This window comes from Myodes glareolus, chromosome 5 (assembly GCF_982192425.1).
Source record: "Myodes glareolus chromosome 5, mMyoGla1.1, whole genome shotgun sequence".
NCBI classification, from domain to species: Eukaryota; Metazoa; Chordata; class Mammalia; order Rodentia; family Cricetidae; genus Myodes; species Myodes glareolus.
This window is the reverse complement of record NC_142030.1, coordinates 45,387,788-45,415,714: the sequence shown is the minus strand read 5'-3', so window position 1 is coordinate 45,415,714 and position 27,927 is coordinate 45,387,788. Positions and strand designations below refer to the sequence as shown.

Below are 27,927 nucleotides of genomic sequence, written 5' to 3'. Positions count from 1 at the left end.
TTTAGTGCTATGAACTTTGCTCGCAGCAGCAATTTCATGTGTCCCCTAAGTTTTGGTAAGCTTTGACTCATTTTCATTTCATTCTAGACAGTTTTTAATTTGTCTTGACCCATTTTTCAGTAGAACTGTTCAGTTTCCATGAGTTGGTAAGCTTTCTGTTGTTGATATCCATCCTTTGTCTGCAGTGGTCTGACAAGATGCAGGGAATTACTTCACACTTCTTTTGTCTGTTGAGACTTGCTTTTTAACTGAGTATGTAGTCAGTTTTGGACAAAGTTCTATTATGTACTGAGAAGTTATATGCTTTTGTGTTTGGGTGATTTAAATCATCTATGGTGATTTAAAGTTTGGTTGGGTATAGTAGTCTGGCCTGGCATCTGTGGACTATTAAAGAATCTAAAGACATTTGGACAGACCCTTCTGACTTATTATAGAGTCTCCAAGTATAATTGAAAAGTCAAGTATAATTCTAATTGGCCTTTTCCTTGCAGCCTTTTATATTTTTGCTTTGTTCTGTACATTTAGTTTTTATTATTGTGTGGCCAGGAGACTTTCTTTTCTGGCCCAATCCGCTCAGTGTTCTGTATGCTTCTTGTACATTTATGAGCATCTCCTTTTTAAGGTTAGAAAAATTTTCTTCTATGATTGTGCTGAAAATATTTTCCGGGCTTTTGAACAGGAATTCTCTTTATGCTAATTCTAATATTCTTAGGTTTGGCCTTTTCATCGTGTACCAGATATCCTGGATGTTTTGCATCAGTTAAGTTTTAAATTTAACATTTTTCTTTAGTCAAAGTATAAATTTTCCTCTATCATATGTTTCAATGCCTTGGATTCTCTCTTCTAACTCTTATATTCTCAGTTGGTAAAGTTTGCTTCTATAGTTCCTGTTCAAATTCTTAAATTTTTCATTTCCACAAGTCCCATAGTTTGTGTTTTGTTTTTTTTTTTCTTTTTTTTATTGCTTCTATTTCCACTTCCGGGTCTTCAAAGAATTCCTTTTAACTGTTTTTCTTGGATTTCTTTAAGGTATTTACTCACTTTGTCTAAATGTTGTCCAGCATTAAGGGATTTATTCATTTCCTCCTTAAAGACCTCTATCACCTTCATATAGGTGGTTTTTAAGCACGTGCCTGCACACGCTTCAGCTGTTAGGGCCTGCTGTGGCAGAACAGCTGGATTCTGGTGGAAACTTATCCTTGATGTTATTGTGTTTTTACGCTGGTATCTAAGCATCTGGGTTTAGGATGATGATAGGTGTAGACTTTGATTTCTGGGAGTTCAGGATGGGATGCTATCTGGGATCCACAGGAAGCATAGACAGAGAGGAAAGGAGGCTGCAGTTAGGAGCTTGAGGGATTGGGTCTGCTGGGGAAATAGAATGAGCAGAGAAAGTCTAAAAGTAGCCTACAGCCTGAGCTGTGGGCTAGGACACAATTGAGGGAAGGGAGTGTAGGAAAGGATGTTCTGTGAAATCTACAGCAAGTGTGGATGGGGAAAGGGAGGCTGCAGCTGGAGTTCTGTTGCAGCACTAGAGGTGAGCCTGAGGGATTGGGTCTGCTAGGGGAACAGAGAGCAAAACAATAAACTCTTTTCTTATACATTCAGCAAACTTTATATTGCAAAAAGAGAATGAACAACTGAGACAGGTGTTTGCTCCGTGCACAGGAATACATCTATCTGAGCTCCTCTCACAGTTCTGCCTTGCGATGCTTACATAACACACATCAGTTCTGACCCAATCACAACGGTTCTTAGAATTTAGATATAAAATCTATACACTAATCTACTGAAATACTCTTTCAAACTTTTTAATCTGCAATTAAACCATCACCATGAGAACAAACTATCCCAAAATGTCTCTCCTTTCCCTCAGCTATCACTCTCTGAAAGCTGGAATTCTCTCAAATCACGTAAAGATACACTAAAATCACAGGAAAAAAAAGGTTCATCTATGCCAGTCAGGTGAGATAATGCCCATATTTTAACCTTGAACCATAAAGTGAGAGTTTACACATCACTTAATTCATACAGTACATTATTAATTATCAACAGTGCTCCACTGACTCAAAAGTTCCCTATCTGCCTGATGTCAATTGTTTAACTATGACTCAATCAAAGGGTGTGCTTGTATTAGGCTGCTGGTTTAATTTAGAACGAGAACGCTCGTATTTGGGCGGTTTTCAAACACAGAAATACTACATGTGGCATATGAACTATAGATTTTTGTTTCCCACTACTACAGGAAGAATTTATTGAAATAAAATTTTACGAGACAAAATGCAAATCTACATGCTTATATTTAGGTGTGCACATGTATATACGAACCCTAACTAAAGCATTACAAGCACTACTAACAGTTCTAGTTACATATTCCCAAAGACTTAACTACTTTAAAGATACATGTTATAAAGACACTTACATCAAAGGCAAATCAACATAATCTTTGAGGTTTTCAGTATTACTTCAAAAAGCTCTCATCCCCCATAGAAGAAAACTATGCATTTGTTTATTCTAGAAAAAAAAATATAAAAGGCTAATGCTATCATGTAAAGGACTCACAAAACCTAGTTGTATATCCCATGAAAGCCATACCCACTGCAGGTAAACAGCAGTTATGGTCCCTACTGTATGACAGACACACCATCAGCTTTCTTCTCGATGACAAGGGTTTATCTTTTTCAAGCTCTCGTAACTGTGCCACAGAAATTCAGATCCTGTAGCAACAAGTTAAGACTACAAAATAAGGCATTCTGATTACATGTCACAAAAGTAACAGGCTTAAAATAGTAAAGCATACTCTTAACATCTTTACAATTACACAATCCAAACATTATACAGAAAGTCATTTTATCCAAAAAAAAATACGATTAATTGCTATTTTCCAGGAGGGAAAAAATGTTCAGGAATCTTCAACTTTGGCTATCTCTCCTACCATGATCTTTAATCTTGTATGTAGGTCACCCATTTTTCAAATCGTATTATACCTAATTTGACAAAATCCCTGTAGTGTTATTTAGGGAAAGAAAGAAAAGTGGACTTGGCACATGCCAACAGAGTAATGAAGTTTCCTTAAACAAAACTCCATCCTCCACATAGAATTCCAATCTTCCATCCACCCGCAGCAGGTAAAAGGCGGCGATACCACCCCTATCAGCACAGGGAGAACGCTGAAATGCTCAGAAATACTTAGTACCTTCACCTGCAGGTTCTGCACCAAAGATGCACTATTCTACAAGTCCTTTTCTGAAATCTGGATCTGACTGCCCATGACATTTTTACATTAAATGTTGCTTAAACAAAAATAGAGCATAAGTTCAGTATTCTACCATAAAGCAAAGGTTATACAGCAGCAGCAGCAGGTAAAACGCACCTAATTTGGGTCCTTGACACCTCTTGTTTAAGTTTATTGTACGATAAAGTTCTTCACAGTTTAAAATATTGTGAAGTAAGATTTTATATATAATTATATTCACATACACACTATGTACACATACTATCTGAGGTGTTCATAAACCTGGAATATGTGGAATATGTAGGGTACCCCACTTGAGCAGGAACCCCAAACAGATTGGTGTGGACTGTCAAACAAGTTTCCAAGAAATGCTTAGAAATAAGACAAGAATATTATGAGCAATTATAATAAAAACTTTACCTTATTTACATAGTGCCTATCTCCCAAGAGGTAAATATGCTTCATGAATATTTTTCAGTATCTCTGTGAGATGGGATACTATCATCATTTTCCACAACCCAGGGACTACCAGGACCATGCACTTTGACAGTGGTAAAGCAAAATCCAAACACGTAAGACCTCTTGGCTTTCAATCTCCCTTATCACATTTCAGTCTTGTGGGACAGCAGGAGTCTCAACACACAGGGCTAATGTCTAAGTCCTCCTGTATCTGCAATGTGTGTTAGATTTATACGACAGGGAGATCAAATGGTATTCTGGCTTTGGCAGATGAAAAAGTCTAACATTCAGTGTGATTATAACTCAGTGTTACTTCTCCAATCTAAGTACAACACAGCTGATTGGTCTACAGGGGAGGGAGGGCCGATGTCTAACACGGCAATGAGTTCTCATCCAAACAGCTACTGGTAACTGACTACAGAGACAGCCCAGGACCTGGCACTGTCTAAGGTCTTTTCTAATTCCACATATGGTATACACATATAAATAAGCATCTTAGCATAAAATGTACAATTAGCATCAGTTCACGTTCCAAGGCCTTATGGGTGAACTTTAAAGGCCAAGAGCTCCTCAGAGTGCATGTTGTTTAAAGATCGAAGATCTGGCAACTTTAGAAGTAATTTTGTAAAAATGGAGGCTTCATTGGGATGGTTTTTCATTATTAAGGTCCTTAGTGCACGGATGAGCGTTTCTTGCAAAGCTTCCACTGAGTTGACATTTTCAATTCCAGACCGATCTAATGGGAAGTAAGGAAAAAAGAAGTGTGAAGGGAAGGATGTATTAGCAATAAATATTCTTACTTACTGATCAGCACCAAATTCAAACTAGGGTTTTATACACCATCACAAACACAAACTTAAAACTGTAAAAATGCTCAGCCAGGCATGGTAGCACATAACTCCAGCACCTGAGAGGCAGAGGCAGGTGAATCAGTTCAAGGACAGCCAAAGCAACAAAGATACCCTATCTCAAATTTTTTTTTAAAAAAAAAAGGGGGGGGAGAATTCTCAATGGAATATTTTTGCTTATTCTGCATGTATCTCACATTTGGTAAATCAGAATTCTTTGGTAGTTGTAATTTGATTCAAATAAGTTTAGAGTTTTGACTTTCCTTTTCTTTTTTTTCTAATGTATATGGGTTGTTTGCAAGTATGTCTGTGCACCATCTGCATGCCTGATGCTGTGGAGTCCAGAAGACCCACTGGATCTCCTTGAACTGGAGTTACAGATGGTTGTGAGCCACTACGCGAATACTAGGAATCAATCTAGTCCTCTGGAAGAGCAGCCATTGCTCTTTACTGCTGAGCCACCTCTCCAATCCGGAGTTTCTCAGCACTTAAATTGGATGCTAACTTCCCTACTTCTGACTGGCAAGATAAAATAATATAGTGCAGAGATATCCCTTACCACGTATGGATCACATCCCCACCTCCAAGCCCAGTAGAGTCCCTACTCTATCATTCACACCTCGTATTGTCCCTTCTTGAGAGGGTGCTGGGGGATACTCAATCACACTGTGAACCCCGAGTTAGCATTTGTATTAATTAAAAATTAACCAGGGCTAGAGAGATGGCTCAATGGTTAAGAGCACTGGCTGCTCTTCCAGAGGTCCTGAGTTCAATTCCCAGCAACCACATGGTGGCTCACAACCATCTGTAATGAGATCTGGTGCCCTCTTCTGGCGTGTGGCCATACATGGAGGCAGAATGTTGTATACATAATTAGATAGATAGATAGATAGATAGATAGATAGATAGATAGATAGATAGATAGATAGATAGATAGATGCCAGCAAGAAGAGGTTAGCTAGGTGCTACTCGACCTCTCTGAGCTGGCAGGTTTTCACCCCAGCGTTTGAATCTTGAAACTATTTATAAAAGGAACGATAGAGATTTAGGTAAAGCTATCTTCAGCAGTAGCAGCAGAACTAATGCCTGCAGGGACAGAATTCCCATCAGGCTACAGCCTGACTGGTCAGGACTCTACCAGAGAAGCAGCCCGGTAACTACAGAGTCACAACTGCTGGCTGAAATAGCAGATTAAGGTACAGCCACTGTGCTGAAGAGAAAATAGGAGGGCTAGACTTACTGATTCAGGACTCTACCAGAGAAGCAGCCCGGTAACTACAGAGTCACAACTGCTGGCTGAAATAGCAGATTAAGGTACAGCCACTGTGCTGAAGAGAAAATAGGAGGGCTAGACTTACTGATTTCCATATAATGAATAAAATGTGGCCGTGGAGAGGGGCAACCTGCACCTGAATGGCTACTATCCAAATGAGATTCCTTGCGAGGAAGTTGTTACAAACTAAATACAAGGTGCCAAGGAAACTGGGAGTCATGAAGAAACACCATGTAAGGACTCAGACACCCTGGTCACTCAACTCAAACAGCAAGTAACCCCATACTCAGTTCACATGAGACAACCCTTTTTTCTAACAGGATGTAGAATCTGAGGCACAGAAGGATGAAATTACCAGTCACTAGTTAAAGGGCTACCCAGACTTTGAGCCGCCTGCTTACCTGCAGATACCAGAACAACCGCTGTGAACAAGCTCATCTCCTCATCACTGAGCTGGAGGGCATTCAGCTTCTCACTAAACTCAAACATAGAGCTGAGCAGATCCCCTGCTCCCATTGAGTGCAGGTCATCCACACTGTACTTCTTCCCACTCAGAAAGGTGACAGTCCGCTCCTTTGCATCAAATAATGAAGCAAATCGTACCATCAGAACCTGGAGGGCAGAAAATTCAAATGTATTTGGAGAAGCTCACTCAGAAAAGAAAGATGTAACTATTCATGTCAGTTAAGAAACATCTACCTATAAAAGAAATTTTATAAAGAAGAAACTGAATTTATATCTAGAACCACTTTAAAGGCAAACTCTCCACAAAAGCAATAAACATCCCAACATGAGAAGAAAGTCTAGATAGCAATGACAAGTTGCTAGACTCAAACCCTATAAAGCAAAGATTCAGAAATGCAAATATAAAATTAAAGTGAACAATGAATTAATAAATGGAGTCTAACCAAAGGCATTCAAAAAACTCTTCAGGGTCCCAAGCATATTTCAGGTGTCTATGCCCTGAGAGAAATCCTATTTCAACAGAGTATCTCTGGGAACCCTCAAAATACCAAAGGCAGCCAAGGAAAACAGCACACAAGCTCTACTTAGACCCAGAGTCTACACCTAAGACAGCCATCACAGCAAGAGACTCAAGCCAGTGAATGCCTCTATCTCAGAACTAAGGCATTCCCTCCACCCACTCTCTGACACTAATATTGTCTATGTCTCTTTTACAACTGAAGGTGCACTACGCTTTCTTCTACAAGGCCCCAAGCAAGGGTGGATTGCTCAGACAATCTAAAAGAAGTGAATCTCCTGTGATAATCGTACCAATTACTTTGGAGCATAGTCAGAAGGTGGAGGAAACATAAATCTTGAAGTCAAGGACCCATGTTGAGGTCCTGGACAACCCAAAAGTCTCTTCACCTCTCTGGGTCACAAGTTCCTCTCCCAATACAAATGGACTGAGTCAATCTCTGACTTCCTTCTGACTTGACAACTTAGGTCTCATTGTATTCCTTTACACTGAAAGGCCCAACCTGTGTTGCTACTTGATTACTCTATGGATGGTTTATTACCAAAATGGTGCTTCTATGTTCTAGTTCAGGCAGCCTAGGGAGCAGAGTCTGACACAAAAGCTCCTATGGCCAGCACTTAGCACCAAGAGTACCTTATAGTTTAATTCTGTAGGACTCACCAGGGGGATAGTCAATATATGTTTGGTCCATTCACACACTGCTCAGAGTTCAGAAGTGTGGCCCACTAGATGCTCCCTTCTTACTGTCCCTCAAATTTCAGAGCTCCCACCTAGAGGCCACCAGTTGCCAGCCCACCTACACAGCAGGCAGCCACAGCAGTCCAAGTGCAGAAACAAAGCATCTCTGCCAGAGAAGCTGGAATGGAGAGTGAGGAAAGCAAGGACAGAGACATCATGGCACACCTCTAACTCTACCAAGTGGGAGGCAGAGATGGCACCTATGGAATTTGAGGCATTCTAGGCTACAAAGACTCTTCCTCAAAAACAATGATGAAAACAAGCAGTCAAGAACTTCAAAAAAGGGCAGCAAAAGGGGCTCAAACTGAGCCCCTAAAAAGTCTACAATCTCCTCAAAATAAAACCCTATTCTAGTCTCCTTTCTTGAATTTTGGGGTGTGTGTGTGTGTTTTGGAGACACGGGGTCTCATTATGTAACCTGGCTTGCCTGGAACTCAAGAGATCCACCTGGTTCTGCCTCTGCCTCCTGAAAGCAGGGACTAAAGGCATGCACCACCAAACCCAGCCCATTCTTCTGTATTGAATGTATGAAACACCAGACTCGGCTTTTAAGCGTCTAACACTAAATAAAAAACCAGTAAAACTACACCAAAAAAACCACCATGAGAACTTGGAACTGACATACTGGGTAGAGTTCAACACTTCCTATCCCAAGGAGCTCAATGTACCTGTCCTTTCTTCAAAGCCCTTAGAGAGTCCCTGCTTTGTTAGAGACTCTGAACTATAAACATTTATTTAGAGAAAAAAAAAAAAAACAAAAAAAACAGGTAGGCAGGTGGGCTCTGCGTCGACACTCAGAATAAACAAACCTACCTCAAAAGTGCCAGCTTTTAAAAGGTTGACCTGATCGTGTTGAGACAGATCTCGGAACCCGGGAATGCGTTTTGCAAATTCCACCACTTCCTTCACTGCCGGTGTGAAACTCATTGAAAATTCTTCCCAGATTTCATGCCCAGACTTCTGAGGATCCACGTATGGAGACTTGCTCATAGGACAAACCTAATTTACAGGAAACAGAAAAACTCTTGAATTCTGAGGGGTGCCAAAGAACTCCAAAGTGTCATCTCAATCACGAGACACTCCCTAACTCAAGCAAGGTCTCCAATTACCGGTTCTCTGTGTGCACCTGCTCAACACAGGAAACCTCACAGCAGTAAATAGTTACACAAGTCAGGATACGTAAGGAAATGAGTGAATCCTAAGCAACGGAAGGTGGGCAAACACTTTAAACAGAGGCTTTACAGATCACATATTCAGGCTGGAGAGATGACTTAGCAGTAAATACTGCTCTTCCAAAGACCCAAGTTCAGTTCCCAGCAAGCATGTCCAAGGCTCACGACTGCCTGTTAGCTGTAGCTTCAGGGATCTAACATCTCTGGCCTCCTCCAGCACTTTCACACGTGTGCACATACCCACACTCATACACACACATAATTAAAAATAAAAATAATCAGATGTGGTGGCACATGAGTTTAATCCCAGCAAAAGGGAGGCAAGGGCATGAAGATTTCTGAGTTCGAGGCCAATTCGTACACATAGTGAGCTTAAGGTCAACCTTAAGAATACAGTGAGACCCTATCTCAAAACAAAAACAATAAATTTTTTAAATAAAATAGAAATCACATATCCTTTACATTTAAAAAGCCTTGTGCAGGGCAGTGGTGGCACATGCTTTTAATCCTAGCACTTGGTAGGCAGAGACATAAGGAGCTCTGTAAGTTTGAAGCCAGCCTGGTCTACAAAGCGAGTTCCAGGACATCCAGGGCTATTACACAGAGAAACCCTTTCTTGAATAATGATGATGATGATAATGATGATAAATTAAATAAACAAATAGCCTTGTAAAGCTACGAGTAGTGGCTCACATCTTTAATCCCACTACTAGGGAAGCAGAGGCAGGTGCATCTCTACAAGTTCCAGCCTGATTTACACATCCCAGGCCAGTCAAGGCTCTATACATGACCTTGCCTGAATGAATGAATGAATGAATGAATGGGCAAGCCAGTCAGCCCTGTAAACCAAGTGTGATGGCACACACCTTTAATTTTAGCACTAGGGAGGCAGAGGCAGGCAAATCTTTGAGATCCAGTCCAGCCAGGACCATAGGAGACCGTGTCTCAATTATGAAAGTCTTAAGGCAACCTAATTTAACCAGCCATGGATGCTTAAGGGGTAACCTAGGGAAAAAACACTGTCTACCACAAGCTATTTCAAAACCCTCTTGCACGGGCCTAAGTGTACTTTGCACCACTGCTGCCACCTCACATAGGCATGAAGTTTTAAGAACAAATCTTCCCGTGTGTTTCTCACCCTGGTTATTATGGCCAACTGCAATGACCCGGGAGTCTGGTATTTATTTAGAGCTGCATCTCAGTCCCTAATTCTTTCCTCAGATGAGTACATGAGCCTCTGAAAGGCTCGGTGCCTTACCCAAACACAAGTGAGGTCACAAATCTCTACTTACTTCCTGCTTTAGAACTCCTCCATACCTCAGAAAACAAACACACTGCACTCTCTAAAAGAAAGGCAGCATAAGGTGCCTCATGTAAGAGGGTCACTGGTCCTTTATCTCACTAACAATGATGACCAGGGACCTGCATTGCTCAGCTAGGAAACAAAGGGACTGGATACCAGGTACACCTTCCCAACAGGAACTAAGGGAAGCAAAGTAGTTGTAGGAACACTAAAGAGACATGAAGCATGTATCATATAGTCTATTATTAAAACTAACCTTTATTCCAATTTCCACTAAACATAGGAATCCAGAAATTAAGATGATTCTTAAGCCTGGAGACTGCTATGAAACCAGAACCTAAAAAGTCTCCAAGTGTCTGAAGGAAGAAGCTAAGGAAGAGTGTAACCAAGTGTACCTTCCATAGCCACACTCAGACACTGGCAAGAGACAAAAGAAAACCAAACACGAACACTGGCACAGAATTAACTATTTTTAAGATGGGAAAAAAAAAATAATGTAATTACCTGGCAATTGAACAATACAAGCACTATCAAAGGATCTCATGGTTTAAACTACAAGTGGCATAGTACTGCTGCTTTGATGAAATTCTGGCTGTATTTTTGTAGAGAATGTTGAATTTGATGTAAAAAATTTGAATAATATGAATAATATTACCTTATCTCAGGATTAAATCTTAGAAACTAGGTGATTAAATTATTCCTTAATTCTCAAATCATAAAATAGCTATCTCCAAAGCTCTTTCTACATCGTAACTAAAAAGATTAATAAAATCTCTCTGCTAAGCAGTGATGCACCCTGAAGTCCCAATGATCCGTAAGATCACTGGAACCCAGGGGCTCAAAGCCAGTCTGGTCAATACAGCAAGACTGTCCTCACAAAGAGCAACAAAACCCTCTCCAAAGAAATCAAAGAAGCTAGAAAAGATCAGCCCTTTTGAGAAAGATCCCAAACTAAAGAAATACTAATTGATCAGAACACCTAAATTTCCAGAGATTTCCAAGAATTATAGAATCAATTCTGAATGAATTATATTTTATACAAATCTTAATTAACCCTACAGTAGTAATGAAAGCACAAACTTGTATTGCTGTGTGAAATTAAGTTACTCCATAAACACTGCTTATTAACATTATTCCACTAAAAAATACTACACAAAGAGGTTTCTAGAAATCCCTCTTGGGCTTTCTGACCCACCTCCCAAGTAGGCATACCACCCCACTCCCAAAAGAAAACCTTCCAAGCTTTCCTTGATACAAGGCGAGCAAAGAATCGATTTCACTATACCAGATGCATCCTCCCTCCAGTGTTGCACAGGTAACTATTCTTGTTCTCATTATGAGAAAATCCATCTATTGGAACTCTATCACAGACTCTGTGAGTATAAGCACTGGAGAAGTTCACACAGTGTCCATTTGCAATACAAATGGCATGCCCATTTGGGTAATGCATTATGTTCCTCCCTTTGTACTGTCCACTGAGATGCTGCTGACTCTCACTACAGGGAAAGTGGCTGTGAAGCCCGCTGCCACAGTGATCATGATTTAAATTATATTGCTCCATGTTCCTGTGGATCCGTTCTCCTCTCTGGGGTGGCATGCTTTCAACTGAGTTTTCTCGATGCTCTTGATTATACAGAAAGGTATCCTTGTGGGCTCTGGTCACCATGCCAATCACTTCCTCTTTTGCAAAATCAGAAGCGGGAGGAGGAGAGCTTTTGAGGTTTTCTTGCTCCAGCTGGGGCTTGGGCCGTAGCTGTTCCTGAGCTGGTAGGGATGACTGTTCATGACACTCTGCTAAGGTGTCATTTTGCAGGTGGCCACTGAATTGACTGTTCATCATGGTCTTCATTGCACTTTGCATTTCAATTAGCATTCTCTGCTTTTCACGCTTAGGAATCCGGCCAAATCGAACAGCTATCGAAGAAAAAGATAGTTAGCATCTACATTCTAATAAGCTCTGCTTATCTAAAATAATGACACAAAACTACCTCTGAAAGTCATGGCCTCTTGTCATTTAAGTCACACATATCCTTGGCTTAAGTTTTTCTAGATTTGGTCTTAGGAAGTAGGAAAGAAGAGAAAACTTCCCATTGTTTTCTCTCCCAAAACAACACGAAAGGAAAACAAGTATTTCTTGGGTGTTTCCAAAGCAAAATCTCTAGAAGCATGGAAATAACTAATGAGAACCACAGTGGAGAGTACACCAGGACCTTACTAAAGACAGACACACCACACACACACCACACAGCACTCTGGACAATCTCTGTGGGTTCCAGAACAACCAGGGCTACACTGCGAGATCCCATCTCAAAAAAATTTTTAAAGGGGGCTGAAGAGATGGCTCAGAGGTTAAGAGTACTGGTTGCTCTTCCAGAGGTCCTGAGTTCAATTCCCAGCAACCACATGGTGGCTCACAACCATCTGTAATGAGATCTGGTTCCCTCTTCTGGCCTGCAAGTATACATGCAAGCAGAACACTGCATATGTAAGAAATCTTTATTAAAAAAATTTAAAAAATTAAAAAATTAAATTAAATTAAAAAAATTAAAAAGACCAAGATAGCTGAGAAGATGGCTCAGTAGATAAAAGTACCTGTCCCCAAGCTGATGACCTACACAGAAAGAACCAATTCCCAAAAGTTGTCTTCTGGCCTTCACATGCATGCGAAGTTACACAAATGCCCACATACATACACAAAATAAATATGACGCAAAAATAAGTAAATAAGGAGCTGGAAGGATGGCTCAGCAACTAAGAGCCCTCACTGTTCTTGTAAATGACCTGGATTCAATTCTCATCACCCACATGGTGGCTCATAACCATCTGTAACTCCAGTTCCAGGGAGTCTGACACCATCTTCTGTCCTCAGCAAGCACCAGGTGCCCACATGGTATACATATACACATACACACATACAGTTCAAAAAAAACATACATAAAGTAAATAAATCTAAATAAATAAGAAACGGGCTTCTTAATAATACCAAGGGACCAAGAAGACAAAGTCAAAAATTAAATCTTTAAAAAGAAATGACGGGGACTGGAGAGATGGCTCAGTGGTTAAGAGCATTGCCTGCTCTTCCAAAGGTACTGAGTTCAATTCTCAGCAACTACATGGTGGCTCACAACCATCTGTAATGAGGTCTGGTGCCCTCTTCTGGCCTGCAGGCATACACATAGACAGAATATTGTATACATAATAAATAAATAAATATTTAAGAAAGAAAGAAAGAAAGAAAGAGAGAGAGAGAGAGAGAGAGAGAGAGAGAAAGGAAGAAAGAAAGAAATGACAGTGCCTGTCTTAACTCTCAGTACTCAGGAAAGCAAACACAGGTGCATCTCTGAGTTTGAAGTCAGCCTGGTCTACATAGAGAGTTCCAGGTCAACTAAGGCTATATAGTATAATATAGTATATATATATATATATATATATATATATATATATATATATATATACACACACACAATTATGTTATATATATAAAACATAATTTTCATGTGTATGAATGTTTTGCCTGCATGCATATAAGTATACCATGTGTGTTCAGTGCCACAGATGACAGAAGAACACATCAGGCCCCAACACTGGAGTTACAAGCAGTTGTGAACCATCCTGTGAATACTGGGAACTGAACTAGGTTCTCTACAAGAGCACTGAGTGCTTTTTAATTCCTGAGCAATACACCAAATGACACCCCCTCCCCCGAAAAACGTAAACTCACTTGGGAAAAAATGGAAGTCAATTTACAAGAAGCAACGTAAAAAGGAGCAATGCCAACAGCTGCCTCTGAGATGGCAGCCCTCACCCACCATGAGTTTCAATCCATAGCATGTCACCACGTGCTTCCCAAAACCTGCACTTACCGACTTAAGAGGCTCTGGGAACTGCTGACAGCTCAATGACCAACTTTACACTTTACAAAAACTCTCTGAACTAGGAACATACCGTCTCTGGACATTCCCACTGACAGACACTTCTTGAAGCGACACTGCTGGCATCGGTTCCTGTTCATCCTCATGATAGAACAGTTCTCATTCTTCAGGCACTTCTTGTATTGGATGTTTTGCTGAATGCTCCTCCGAAAGAACCCCTAAAATAAAGGAAGATTTATCCATCCATGTAAAAATAGCTGCACAAAGTCCCCACAAAAACTATTCCCACATCGATCTACTGTGTGTTAGGCTGGGCCCAGATCAAAGAAAGAAAATACTGACACAGAATTTAACTGGATCATTACTGGTATCATCAGCAGCTACAAAACATACCCAACAAACCAAACCCTTCTTCCTGCTCAAGAGTCTTTGTGCCGGCCGGAGTACCTACTTACAAGCACTCCTGCTGCTAGACCTCAGCTGCAGCTACATGCTCTACCTTGAAAGCAACTTCCCCAATTTTTTTTTTTAAGAGGTGAACCTCACATAGCCCAGAGTGGCCTTGAACTCACTATATAGATTGGGATGGCCTTGAACTCCTGATCCTCAACCTTCACCTCCCAAGTGCTGGGATGACAAGCATGTGCCACCAAACCTAGCTTTCAAAACTTTTGAGACATAAATACTGAGTTTCAAAAAGCTGACAGAGTTTGATAGTCAAACAGAATTTTATGTTACAATAGCAGAGCTTTGTCATTTCCGGATCATTACCGGCTGACACCAACAAAGTCTACATATATACACACATGCTACATGTCCCTGGCCATATGTCAGCAGCCATGTTAGAGCACATGCCCAGAGAAAGATTCCCAGCTAGAAGACTATAAAAAGCTATCTTGACTGCACAAAGCACATACTCTATGCCAGGTCTTCATCCACCCCCTAGTTCAATGCTCCCAGAAAGAAAAAAGAAAACTTGAGAAAAACTACAAAATTATTTCAGTGTCTCCCCCAATAAGATATATATCTTTGTTAAATACTGACCAGATATAACACTTCTGCTTCTTACTGCTGTGATACAATATACTTGGTTTAAACGATGCAAGAACTAAGAATAATGCATCCTTAAAAGGGTACTGAGGACTAGGAGGTAGTTCAGTAGCAAAGCACCTAGCCTGTGGGAGACACTGGGTCTCATTCCTAGTACTACCCCAAAGGTATTCACTTGGCAAGATATGGTGGAACACTCCTGTAATCCCCACAATTTGGGAGGCTGAGGTGGATTTTGAGTTCTAAACCAGCCTGGGTTACATCACAAGACCCAGTCTCAAACAGATACCAACAAGATATTAATCAATTATTTATATTTTCAATGCAGTGCTGAAGAGATGCCCCAGTAATTAAGAGCACCAGCTGCTCTTCCAGAGGATCAGCACCTATATGGACAGCCACAACCATTGTAATGCTTGTTCCAGGGATCTAACACCTTCTTCTAGCCTCCATGGGCACCAGGCACACAAGTGGTGCATAGACATACATGCAGGCAAAATAGTGATGTACATAAAACAGTAACATATTTTTTAAAGAGAATATATAATACATTTCATTCGGATCATGATTTTACTTTCTAGCTGTAAAGTGAAAATGAACTTAGTTTAAAAATACTTCATTTCTTTTAAAATATATAGATACTATATATATATAGTATTTATACAATTCTTAAAAACAGTAGAAGAGTTACATCTACAGAACACACTTATTAGACTTACTGGTCATTAAAAAGCTCCCAAATTCATCCCATTCAGAACTGTCTCAGAAGAAACTAATTTCATCATGAATGTTCCTTATCTTATTAGCCCTGCCAAACTGTATCCCTACTCTAACTGTGACAGATTTAAGAGGCTTCCTAGATGGAGATAAGGAGGTAGAGTCACTTCAGTGAGGCTACCTAAGGCTCTCCTTACAATCACTAGAAATAATCAACTTACAAATTAACTCTTTCCTGAGTGTTCATTTGAATTCTAGATGATCTGACTCCACTTGTATTACACTGTTTGTTGCTATTGTTTACTTTTGCTTATCTTGTGTTTAAGATAAGATCTTGCTAAATAGCTCAGACTGGCTTAACATCAACAATCCTCTTGCCTCAAGCATTACTTCTCAGCACACTACATTTTGGCAAATACTTAGCAGTTATTCCCAGCCCATAGTACCTAACAGGATAAGATCTGGTATAGTTTGAATATGTTCCCCAGAGATCATGTTCTAGAAACTTAACACTCAGTGCCATGGTACTGAGCGATGGGACTTCATGAGTGGATCACATGTGCTCTGCTTTCTTCAACTGGGTCATATTAAAATGAAAATGGATTTGTTATAAAAAGTAAGATGGGAGTCAGGCATGGTGGTACACACCTTTACTCCCGGAAGAAAAAAACAAGTGAATCTCTGTGAGTATGAAGCCAGCCTGGTCTACATAATGAGCTCCAAGGCTACATATAGAAACCTGCCTCAAACAAAACAACAAAAAAAGTTAGCTAGGCTCATTCCTACACACACTCACGCTCACATTCTTGTGCATGAGCATTCTGTCTGCCTTTATTCAATATCTTCTATCCTCCAACAGTAAGGCCCTCCCAAGATGCAGCCCCTAAGTCTCCAAAATTCTGAGGCAAATTAACTTTACAAACTACCCCACCTGTGGTATTCTGTTTCAGCAAACAAAATAAACTAAGACTTAACTCAAATCTTGATTTATAGGCATGGTACTCATGCCTGTAATCCCACCCCTTGGCAGGAAGCAGGATCGCAAGCACTAGGTCATTTTCCATTGCCCAAAACACAGGAAGTACTAGGTCATCCTCCCATTGCCTTACATAGCAAATACTAGCTCATCCTCCACCCCCATACACAGCGAGTACCATATTACCCTCCACTGCTCTACACAGCAAGTTCCATTTCATCCTCCAGGGCTCTACATAGCAAGTACCTCCACTACCATACATTGCAAGTTTCAGGCCAGCCCTAGATCCTGTCTGAAAAACACAAAAAGAGTAAAAAGGAAACTGCTCCAACAAAGCAATGCAGCTCCTAACATTCTGGTTCATACCTACTACCTGAGCATGAAGGCCTGTGCCTGACTGAACAGTGAATGAGGCTGAACTGCCACTGCTCCACACCCTGAGTCACTGGACTCTGAAAGCTGAAGAACAGCTGATTCCTCCTTCCCTTCTAAATAAACTGTGGACACTCACAAACTTAACCCACTTTCTTTAGTCCCAGAATTAGATTGGTAGTAAAAAACAAAAGCTTGCGTTACCTTACAGCCTTCACAAGCATGAACTCCATAGTGGAATCCTGACGCCACATCCCCACAGACTTTACACAGTAGAACCATGCCACTAAATTCTAGGGCACAAACAGACAGGAAATAAAAAGCTGGAAAAATCATGCAAGTGCTTTTCCCAATTGAATATTTTATCTCATTCAATTTGCAAGTGTTTTAAAATAATACATTTATACCTTTGTAGCATAGAAAATCTCTATACCAAATTAACAAAGGAAAACCAATCTTCCTTTCTCCCCTCCCCCTAGTACTGGGCACTGAGCCAGAGGCCCACAGTAGGCAAGTGCACCAAGCTGAACCCCAAGCAACAGTTGGCTTTTTCCTTTTTGATTTTAAGCATCCACGGAAATTTTGTAAATTTGTTGTTACCTTACACCATACATGCAACAAGAACTAAGAAAACAATTCTCTAGATTAAAAAAAAATTCAAACAGAGGAATTAATCAACAGAAAATGGAGAGGGGGTCCTGAGAAATGGCTCAATAATGAAGAACACTTACAGGGGACTGAGGCTCAATTCCCAGCATCCACTTGGCAGCTACCAATAGTATGTAACTCAGTCCCATCTGATCAGGAGGAGTGACCTCTTCTGATCTCCAAGGACATCCACACGCATCTATACACACACACACACACACACACACACGGTGCACATATATCCTTCCAGGCTCGCACACATACACATAAATATAAAAAAGAAAATAAATAAGTAAACCTTTTCAAACAAGAAAATAAAAAGAAGGCTGATAGTATGGTTAGGTGAAGAGTGCTTGCCTAGTGAACATGAGACCTGAGCTCATTCCCAAGCTTCATAGAAAAAGAAAAATAAATTAAAGGTGTGAAGATTTTGAATTATGCTGCTTCAATTCAATAGCAAGAGCTGGGCAAGCCCCATGGCTTCTCTACTAGCCCTGCTAGTCTCGTTCCACCCACACTCACTCAGGTAAGCCGCCACATTGGTCAATACAATCCTGCTCGGTTTCCTAATCCCAAATGTTCCCAACTCCGTCTTCATGAAAGTAAACCCTTCCCACAAGCAGAGACAAGGTTCAGTACTAGGAGTCCAGCAGAAAGGTCCCTGCAAGGGTGTAGTAAAGGAAGACGAGATGTAACTGGGCCACACAGAAGCACATGACAGCCAGCCCCTGGCTGAAACTTCTAAAACCATCACTGGTGTTTTGTCTAATCACTAACCATGGTTACCAGAGGAAGAATAAACTAGAGTGGCACCCAAATGAAAAGCCTGGGATATAAAACCCATCTGCATTAGTGAGTAGCCACAATATAGAACACAAACAGACTTACTTGTCATACCGCTGTGACTCTTGGTCATGCCAGGAGCACCAGGTTTGCCTGCTTTCACGGGACAATCTGTGTGATCACTCTTCAAGGCACTGTCAATGCCAGAGAGATCACTGTTCTTCAGATTGCCATTGGCATCAGAGTTAGAGCTATTTGGAGAAGATGGAACGGACGAGGACGAGGACTGGAAACTGTTCTCAGAACCCTCACTGTGACAAGAGGCAGGACTGGAGGCAGAGCTGGAGGAACTGATGTAGGCAATCACACCTCCTAGAAATCAATACAAGTAGACAATTAGATACAAGATGATACATGTATTTGACTTTTGTTGGAGGAGGCCACTTGTTTCCTTCCTGGCAGCTTAGCTCCGAAATAATCACACAGAAACTGTATTAATTAAATCACTGCTAGCCTCTTATTGGCTAACTCTCACATATTAATTTAACCCATTTCTATTAATTTGTGTATTGCCACGAGGCTGTGACTTACTGGAAAAAGTTCCAGCATCTATCACGGGCGGGGCTACATGGCTTTTCTCTGACTCCGCCCTTCTTTCTCCCAGCATTCAGTACAGTACTCATGTAAATATACTACATTACTAAATTGTTAGAAATGTCACTAACTTCAGAAACACTGATTGACACTATTTCTGTTTACACCAAAAAACGTTTTCTTGTTTCGTATTACTCCTTCCACAGAGTTCAAAGTTATGTTAAGTCCCTTTGATTTATTTAGCCATAAGAAAGTCTTCAAAAGCTTGTCTGTCAGAAGCACACAACATACCCAAACCCAACCTCTGAATGCCTTGACGGCTCAAACCAGCAAACTGCTGCAGACAAACCTGCACTGGTCCTCTGCCCCCCTGGTGCTCCAGTGCTTGCTTCCCCAGCACTTAGCTGAGACACAAGCTAACAGGAACAGGGGTTCCCAGCTGCTACTCTGACTCTCCCTGAAGACAGGACTCCCACCCCCTTCCTGGGCCCACCCACCACTGCACTTGTGCACTCATCTCTGTGCAGTTCTTAGGGATTCAGATGCACTGTGTGTTCTTCTAACACACCATTACAGGCCACATTAAAGAGACGGGCAAAAGATATACTATGCAAGAACAACGGTAAGGCAGAAGCTAACCTTACCCACCAGACATCCTCTCAGTTTGCCGAAAACAGGACAGTTAAGTTCATGGAAGTAACCTCCACAACCCCTCAGCAAACTGGCCTGGGCCTCTGCAAAGCTATAATCTGCTCGGGATGAGATAGTGTTTAAAAGTGTTCTTAGGGTATAATTTTAAACTTCTTCCCTCAAAGAGATAAAATACTGCAGAAGTAACCTCAAGGCCAAATATGTTATTTTCCCAAATCCCAGACCAAGCAAGTAATTTTCCTGTTCTCTGCCAAGGTCCACCGTGGTTTCTCCTGCCTCCATGAGCAAATATTCACCGGCTCCTCGATGTACAGCAGGAACAACAGTCACCTTTCCTAGCACCGCATTCCAGTCACACTGCACCTACTGTCTGCCTGTTTCCACGCTTTCACCACATTTTGGCTAGCTGTAAGCATCCAGGCGGTGCTACAATCCTCAGTACACTTTACAGAGATGAACCCTGCCGCACACAATTCTTGACATCGATTTCTGCCTTTGTAAAAGCCATGCTGACGAGCAGATTCCAAGCAGTGTAAAATGTAAGTGGGTAACAGACATGGGGCTCCTGACAACAGTCTAGATGATATATACACATATATATATGCAGATTTCAAGTGCAATGGAAACATTAACTTAAAAATAAAAAAATGCATGCTATGGGCTCAGTGGTAGCATACTTCCCTAGCATGGGTGAGGCCTTGGGTTCAATCCTCAGTACTGAGAAAAGAAAAAAAAAAAGTTCCCTAAAGATAACAGCTCTTTGGTCCATCTTTGACCTAATTTTGGTAAAGATGGAATCTGTTTATCAGTTGTTTTCTCCACAGGCAACGTGCTTGTGACACACATGGTGAGACAGTTCAGATCCCCAGCTCCCAGGTAAAGACAGGAAAGGCTACAGAGATGCTTAGCCATTAAGAGCACCTTTCTGATCTTGCTGAGGACATCTGAGTTTAGTTCGCAGCACCTACATCAGGCTGGTCACAATCACCTGTAACTCCAGTCCCGGAAAATCCAACACCTTCTTCTGGGCTCCAGTTACCCCCTGTGTACACACACCTACATATACACAAATCTCAAAAACAAATGTCAGGTGAGCACGGTGGCCCACCTGTAACCAAGGTGCACAGGAGGAGAGTATGAAACCTTGAGTCAGAAAAGGCCAACTGCTCAGCAAGAGGGCAGAGAGCAATCAAGGGACACATCCAACACCAATCTCCACATGCATGTGTACCTGTGCACATGCCAACATACACTTGGCACACACACATATGCATACACAGTAACAGTACAAATAAATAAACAAGCCTCACAGCAAAAGTTGAAGCTCAAACAATCCTCCCAAATTCAGAAACTTTCATTTACAGACAGGAGGAAAAAACAGCATGAGAATTTAAATCACTTTCAGTCTACTGTTTTGAAATCAGCTGTCAGCTGTGTACTCAAGTGCCAATCATCCACATCCAGATTGGAATCCTGAGGAATAAAGCGCAACCACAGCTCTCAGGAAGCTGCTACAACCCAAAAGATGGGAGGCGACAAGTGTGTCCTTACCTGGGGAACTTCTCAGTGTGTAGAAATTCAATTGCACACACTTCACAAGATTTTATCTGCCTATGATTGTGTTCATGAATATATGCCTAGTGTATGTGGGTACCCACAGAGTCCGGAAGAGGGCATCAGATCCCCTGAAGCTGGAGTTACTGGCAGTTGTGAACAGTCCATGTGGGTGCTGGGAACCAAATCTGGTCCTCTAAATAAAGCAGGAAACTCTTTTAAACACTAAGCCATCTCTCCAGCCTCTACACTTGAAAGACAAAAATAATAATTCACTAAGCCAGGCATGAAGGCATATGCCTGTAACCCCAGCACTAAAGAGACAGGCAAGAAGGGTCCTGAGTTATACATAACAAGTTCTTGCGTCAAAAAAAAAAAACAAGCAGAAAAAACAAAACAGAATTATAAACTGTCAGTTATAAAGGTTAGTGCCAGGGCTGGAGAGATGGCTCAGCGGTTAAGAGCAAGCACTGCCTGCTCTTCCAAAGGTCCTGAATTCAAATCCCAGCAACCACATGGTAGCTCACAACCATTTGTAATGAGATCTGGTACCCTCTTCTGGCCTATGCATACATGCAGACAGAATAAGAATACTGAGAATAATATACACTAAATAAATAAATAAATAAAGGTTAGTATCTACTTACCACAACTGCCCAACTCAGTGAGAACCTGCAAATCTATTCTGTCTGGAGAAAATCATGTGTGGAGAAAACCTCTACTGTCTTTAAAAACTTAAGAGATCTGCACAGTATAAATCCCAGGGTTAGCAAACTGCTCCCGGGTTTACAGGTGTCTCTGCTCAGAACAGGACACCAAGAAAAACATGTTATTAATAGGAAATACAGTCGTAGCCACTCAGTGTACACCTACTATCTGAAGAGGACAAAAACTAGGCTCTTCCTTGAGATGATCTTCCTAGGACCAACAATGGAAATCATTTATGTTCACAAGGCCTTCTGAGTATCTCTGCTTAAAAATAAATATTTAGCCTATAATGCCAAGTCAGGAAGCCAAGGTAAGAAGACTGACAAATTCAAGGCCAGCCTGGGCTATATAGTGAGAAATTGTCTCAGAACAACCTAAAGGTGCTTAATGGGGGTGGGAGTCAGGCAGGCTAAGGAGGTACCTCAGTGGTCAAGAACTCTTGCTGTACCAGCATGAGGATCTGCCATCAGATCTCAAGCACCCACATAGAAAGTCAGCCATGGTTCTGTACAACTGTGACCCCCTACCTGTGAAGATAGAAAGATCACTGAGGGTTGCTGTCCAGTCAGCCAGGCTAATGAGGAATACGGGGGTGACAGCACCTATGTGAGGGGACAAGGGCTCTCTGGGGTCTGTGAAAGGCTGTGTCTCAAGGGAGCTGGGTGGACAGCAGTGGAGAAAAGCCAGCCCGTCCTCTGACCTAGCACATGTGCACAAATCACACTAAATAAACAATTGCATACAACACACACATTGAATAAATTTTTAGAAATCTGAGCTAACCCAGATTGTTTACAACTAGCCAAATGCACTGCTTGGGCCATGATGGTATTAAAACTTGCTGTGTAAAAGCTCCAAAATAAAACACAAGGAAAGGTCCTGCACTGGGATCAATCCAGCTCATACCTAACTGCAGTCTTTAGGGGATTCAGATGTTTGCAGTCAACACCTTGAAATCACTGGGGCCCATCTAGAAGAAGCATCCTTCTTCCAGTCAGACCTTCAAGATCGATTTTTTTTGTCCTCATATCCTCTACACACCAATCTACCAAGCTCAAGGTTAGCAACAGAGGTTAAATGTAAACTTTCTAGAAGGTAAGGCTAACAGAAGCAGCTCCTCGTGAAGAAAGGAAAACGAAGCTCTGAAGTCAACCATGAAATGAACACAATCTCCTGGGCACATCTCAGCCTTCTAACTTCCCATTTTGTAAATGAGGAAGCTGGAGCCGAGAAAGACTGAATAAAACAGCTAGGAAGCTGGAGAACCAGATACAGAAGCCACTGAGCTAATGAGGGAGTACACAAGATCACTAAGACCTAACCAAGCAAGTTTCTTTCTCACCAACCCAGAGTCATCACATAAAACAGAAACATCTGGCAGTAATTGCAAGACTAAAATGAAAATGTTCATAAAAGGGATTATATATCATATTTTTGTGCACACAGTCTCTGATGATAAAGCAAGAAACGTAAAAGCCCTGATCCAGCAAATCCCAACACTTCCAGAAACAAGCAGAATGCACTTCTTGGAGCCTTGAGCTAAAATTAACCCAGGCAGCAAGCAGTCCTCTCTATTTTTAGCTGAAGAGGAGTGGCGCTGGGCCAGGTTCCCAGTCAGGGCTTACCCAGGAGTCTATGCCCTCCTGCAGGCTAAGGTCGCTTTTCTCCCTTCCTGGGCTTACCCCTCCTGGAAAGGAGGCTTGCCGCCAAGGCAGAGCAATAGTTTCCTGTTTTGTGCCTTAGAACTCAGCATCTTCCCACCAAGGATGCTTACTTTCTTATCACAGAGCAATTTATTAGTGAGCCTGCCTCACAGGAAGGCTGGGTAGATATAACTGAAGCACTGTTCCCACCTGTGCCTGGGCTCTAGGGCACAGCATGGTCTTGTCCCCAGAAAGCTTTAAAGATGAAGCGGAGAACTGTAAGCAATGGTGCACAAAAAGAACTGAATGCTGGGGACACAAGAGCAGCGAACAGGGTAGAGATCAAGGGCAAATATCTTAAAGAATGCATCCCTGCTACAAGATGTGGCTGTGAGAGATATTTTTAAGTAAGATTACAAAGTGAGGTCTTAAATTGTGAAACAAACAAACCAGTATTTTTGTATGTATGGGGGGATGTTGACATCAGGGACTGGGACATGGGTACCTGAACCTTTTCTCAGCCACAACCCTACTCCTCTACAAACTGAGTGGATCCATACTTTACTTTTTTTCATACTTTACCTCCTTCAAGCTCCTCTACTTCAAGATTCCCTACTTCGACCTTCCCAATGCTGAAACCTTTTAATACAGTTCCTCATGTGGTGGCTATAAACTATAAATCCCTACACTTCAGATCAGAAAATTTCTGAACAATTGATAATTTAACTTAAATACTTCCCATGAAAAGGTCCCAGCTGACCCCAAGGTTACTATGAGTCAGCAAAGCAATATGCCAAAGAGAAATAGGGGTGGGTGTGTGTAGAAGGGCTGCAAATAATTCATTTGCAGCAGTGCCCAAAGCAAGGCACCAACCAGGAACTCGGGAAATGCCCAAGCACTTCCACAGTAGTCTATTCACTTCTGGGAGCTGCGTCCCAGGGGGCAACGGGGATTAAACAGGAATAGAAAAAAACGCTGAACCAAGAGAGAACTGTAAAGGGGGGGAAGGGGGACCGGATCATGCTCACAATTTGTGGCACCAAAAGTCAAGACTAACAATTAATGTCTTCCAAAGGCCCAAGTCAGAGAACCGTCTACCCACCTGACCCAAATACATCACAAAGTTAAAACCTGAAGAATTCACGTGGAGGGCGGGATTAGAGGAGGCTGAATCTACCAACCTCTAAATTGCTAGTGAAAAAAATCTTCACCCCATGAAAGGTGACTGAGTTTTTCACGCGACAATGGCTAAGAAGAACCATATGGAGTCAAAACTATTTTACCGTTGGTCTAAAAATTTATAAAACATTCGTTACAATAGACATGATTTTAAAAGGTGCAGAGAACTCAAAAAAAATTCAAAACGAAAACATCATTTGCTTCAGGTGTAAGGGCCATCACTGGGGTACACGAAAATGAAGGGGGTGGGGGTAAAGTGGTATTATTGTGACCATGTTGCAAGAAACGTAGCATCTCTTTTGGGTTCAGGAAAGGTCGGTCCTGAAATAAATAGGGTTTTGTTTGTTTTCTTTTGGCATTTGAGTTAGCATCTTACACTAGCCCATGCCTGTAACTTTCCGCGGTCTCCCCCCTCGGCCTCCTGTCCGAGGATAAAACGTTTTTAATACAAATGAAAGGTTTGTAAGGTTCTAAAATCTAGGACCACAGCCCTCTATCACAATGAAGCCGCAAGCAGAAAGTCCCTCCCCTCCAAGCTCGAGGAGGCTTCTGGACGATGTCCTCCCGGAGGCGGGATGCTGAGGGCACGCGGTCCTGCCCATCCCGTGGGTACCGCAGGCCTCCGCTCGAGAATGACCCACGCACTCCCGGCCCAGCAAGGTCAGCCCTGCCGAGGTCACCTCGGGACGCGCGGGCTGCAGCGCACACTGCGGCGGGACGAACGCCTGGCCTGGCTGCAGGGGCGCATGCGCGGCGGACTCCGCAGCGGGCAGCAGCGGGAGCCCCGGGACCGCGGCCACGTCACGGCGGAGGCCCCGGAGGCGGAGCCTCGTGCAGGCTGCGGGCTCCCCGGCGGCGCCGCCCCCACGTGTCCCTGCAGCCCCGGGGAATGTGGGTCACCGCGCGGCCTCACGTGTCCCCGCCCGCCGCCGCCCAGCGCGCATTATGTAATGCCGCGTCACGCGCCCGCGCAGCCAACCGGCGCCCGCGCCGCCGAACGTAAACACACCGTGCACGTGGCCCGCGCGGCAGGGCCATGTGAGGGGGGCGGCCGGCGTGCGGGGAGCCCCGGGCTCGGGATCCCGGCGGCCCCACGTGAGAGGCGGCCGCACAGACGCGCGACCCCCGCACCCCGCGCTTCCCGCCCGCTCTTACCCGCGTTCAGTTCCATGGCGCTCGGCGGGGTGCGGCCCTCACCGCGCCGCCCGGGGCTGCCGGCGGTGGGGCTCGCGGGCCCGCCTCATGGGCACCGGGCGCGGGCGGCTCCTGCGGGCCACCCGGCAGCAGCGCAGGGCAGAGGCTTCCTGTGGCAGCGCTCGGCGGCGGGCACGGCAGCTGACGGGGGAGGGCGCCTCGACCATGTGACCCGCGCACACCCCCCTCCTCCGCCGCCGCCGGCGGTGCGGCGACTCCGCCCGCTCCACCTCCTCCAGCCGCCCGCTCCTTTTTTCCGACTCCGCCCGCTCCTGCCCCCGGCTCCTCCCGCTCCTCCTCCCCTCGACTCTCCCGCTCCTACTCTTGGCTCCGCCCCCTCCTCGCTGCAGGCTCCGCCCCCCGGGCTCTTCCTCCATTCCCCACTCCGACTCCGGACTCTCCCTTCGCCAGGCTCCGCCTCCCCCTCTTGGCCCCGCCCCCTGGCTCTTGGCCCAGTCGGCCCCGCCCTCTCCCGCAGCAACTCTCTAGGCTTCGCCGCCCCCTTCGCCAGGCCCTAGCCGCGCCTTCCTCAGGCACTGGCCCGCCCACCCTACCTCTTCCTTCCCTCCGCTGCTCCTCTCGCGGCGCCCCCCATCCCCAATCCCACCCCTGCCTACTGATCTCCCGCCGCTAAAAGTGCTCTCTCCCCTCCACCCCCCTGCGGTCTCCTCCGCTGTCCACAAGGTTCACAGCCGCCAAGCTTTCCAGGACTCTGAGCTTGGCTAGCTTGACCTGCCTGTCTCCCTCAATGCCGAGCTTCCAGGGACACCGACCCTTTCTTTTCCCGCTATCCCCTTAGGTGTTTTCATCCAAGCTCATCGCTTAAATAAATGTGTCTTGTAAAGATGCTCGCATTCACATTTCCAGGGAAGACCTCAGCTTTGGATTCCCATGGTCAGCAACGGGCTTGGTTACAGGACCGTTGACCTCTCAGTTTAGGACCATGCATAGGTACACACATTCTCACAACTCAGCAAATGTATACTAAAGATTGGTACATTTCACACTGCATGTAAATTTCTATCAGACTAAAAACAGAAACAAATTGGGTGCGTGCTGAACTGAATCCAGGAAGGTGTGCTTTGAGGTATCCATGCAAATGCGATACAGAAAAAAAGATGGGCTGACGTCGGCCCGGACACATGGACAGTAAGACGGAAAGTTTAGGTGGTGAATTTGACCCTTGTAACATGCATTTCTGTTTGCACTGAAATGATTCGAGGTAGAATGTTGGAGCGTGTCCTAGAATAGACACATTTACATGTGAACACTCTCCCACCTCCCCACACAGAAGTTCCCTTGCTATTGCAATTTTTGGTATGCTGGCTAACCAGCCTGAAGTCATCAATTTAAGTCTCTAACTTGCTCTTTCGCCGTTTTTTATACTCTATTTAATCCTTAACAAATCTGAGCTGGTCTACTCTCAAAATGTCTCTACTGCCCCCCCCACAGGGGTGGGGCATGGCCTGGGCTGCTGCAACAGCTTCCTAACTACAGTCTGCTCCTTGGACCACCCACAGTCTCTTCTCCCCAGCAGAGTGTTATTTTTAAAGTAGTAAATAGTCCCTATTACTCTGCCTCAACAATGAAAAAACCCCACCGTCTTCCCTAAATCTGTACAGCCCTGTAAGGGCTCTGCCTTGCTCTCAGCAAGGGCTCTGACCTGGACATCCTCTACTTCCTTGCCTCTGGGCTGTATCATCCCCACGTGACATCAACGTAACTTTCCCAGCTTCTAATATAGCTTGCCATTGCCTTGAGATATCAACTCCTGTCTACCTCAGCAGTAAAATGGGGTTGATGCAAGCCGTCTAGAGAGACAGAAAAATCATGAGTGGCTTCTGCTCTTAAAAGGCTATATACTGTATGATAGCTACATGGCGTTCTGGAAGCTTCCATAAGATACTGTTATGCTGAATACATGGGAGTATGTGTCTGCCAAAAACCTATAGCTGTCTAGTTAACTAGTTAACCTA

The 27,927-nt window shown here is 43.3% G+C and overlaps 1 protein-coding gene across 3 annotated transcripts; it reads right to left on the bottom strand.

The window, feature by feature from the left end:
* Nucleotides 1-2,223: 2,223 nt before the first annotated feature.
* Nucleotides 2,224-26,075, bottom strand: Nr1d2 (nuclear receptor subfamily 1 group D member 2). Of its 3 annotated transcripts, none has more exons than XM_085687895.2 (8): nt 25,913-26,075; nt 18,534-18,800; nt 17,202-17,290; nt 13,956-14,100; nt 11,296-11,924; nt 8,349-8,534; nt 6,217-6,427; nt 2,224-4,430 (listed from the first exon to the last, which is right to left on the bottom strand). In XM_085687895.2, exons 1-8 carry the CDS (start codon nt 25,926-25,928, stop codon nt 4,234-4,236), a joined length of 1,740 nt encoding a protein of 579 aa, XP_085544021.1. In that variant the 5' UTR covers nt 25,929-26,075; the 3' UTR covers nt 2,224-4,233. The 3 variants fall into 3 exon arrangements, with proteins under 3 accessions (XP_085544021.1, XP_048276817.1, XP_085544022.1); XM_048420860.3 differs by lacking the exon at nt 25,913-26,075 and adding an exon at nt 18,168-18,306 and having other exon boundaries at nt 18,534-18,673; XM_085687896.2 differs by lacking the exons at nt 17,202-17,290; nt 25,913-26,075 and having other exon boundaries at nt 18,534-18,673.
* Between the last annotated feature and the right edge of the window lie 1,852 nt (nt 26,076-27,927).

Coding starts and splice junctions, on each gene's coding strand:
- Nr1d2 (XM_085687895.2), bottom strand. Junction 14,101..17,201: donor ATGCTTGTGAAGGCTGTAAG/GTAACGCAAGCT, acceptor CCTTTATTTTAG/GGGTTCTTTCGGAGGAGCAT. Junction 4,431..6,216: donor GGTTGTTCTGGTATCTGCAG/GTAAGCAGGCGG, acceptor ACTTCCCATTAG/ATCGGTCTGGAATTGAAAAT.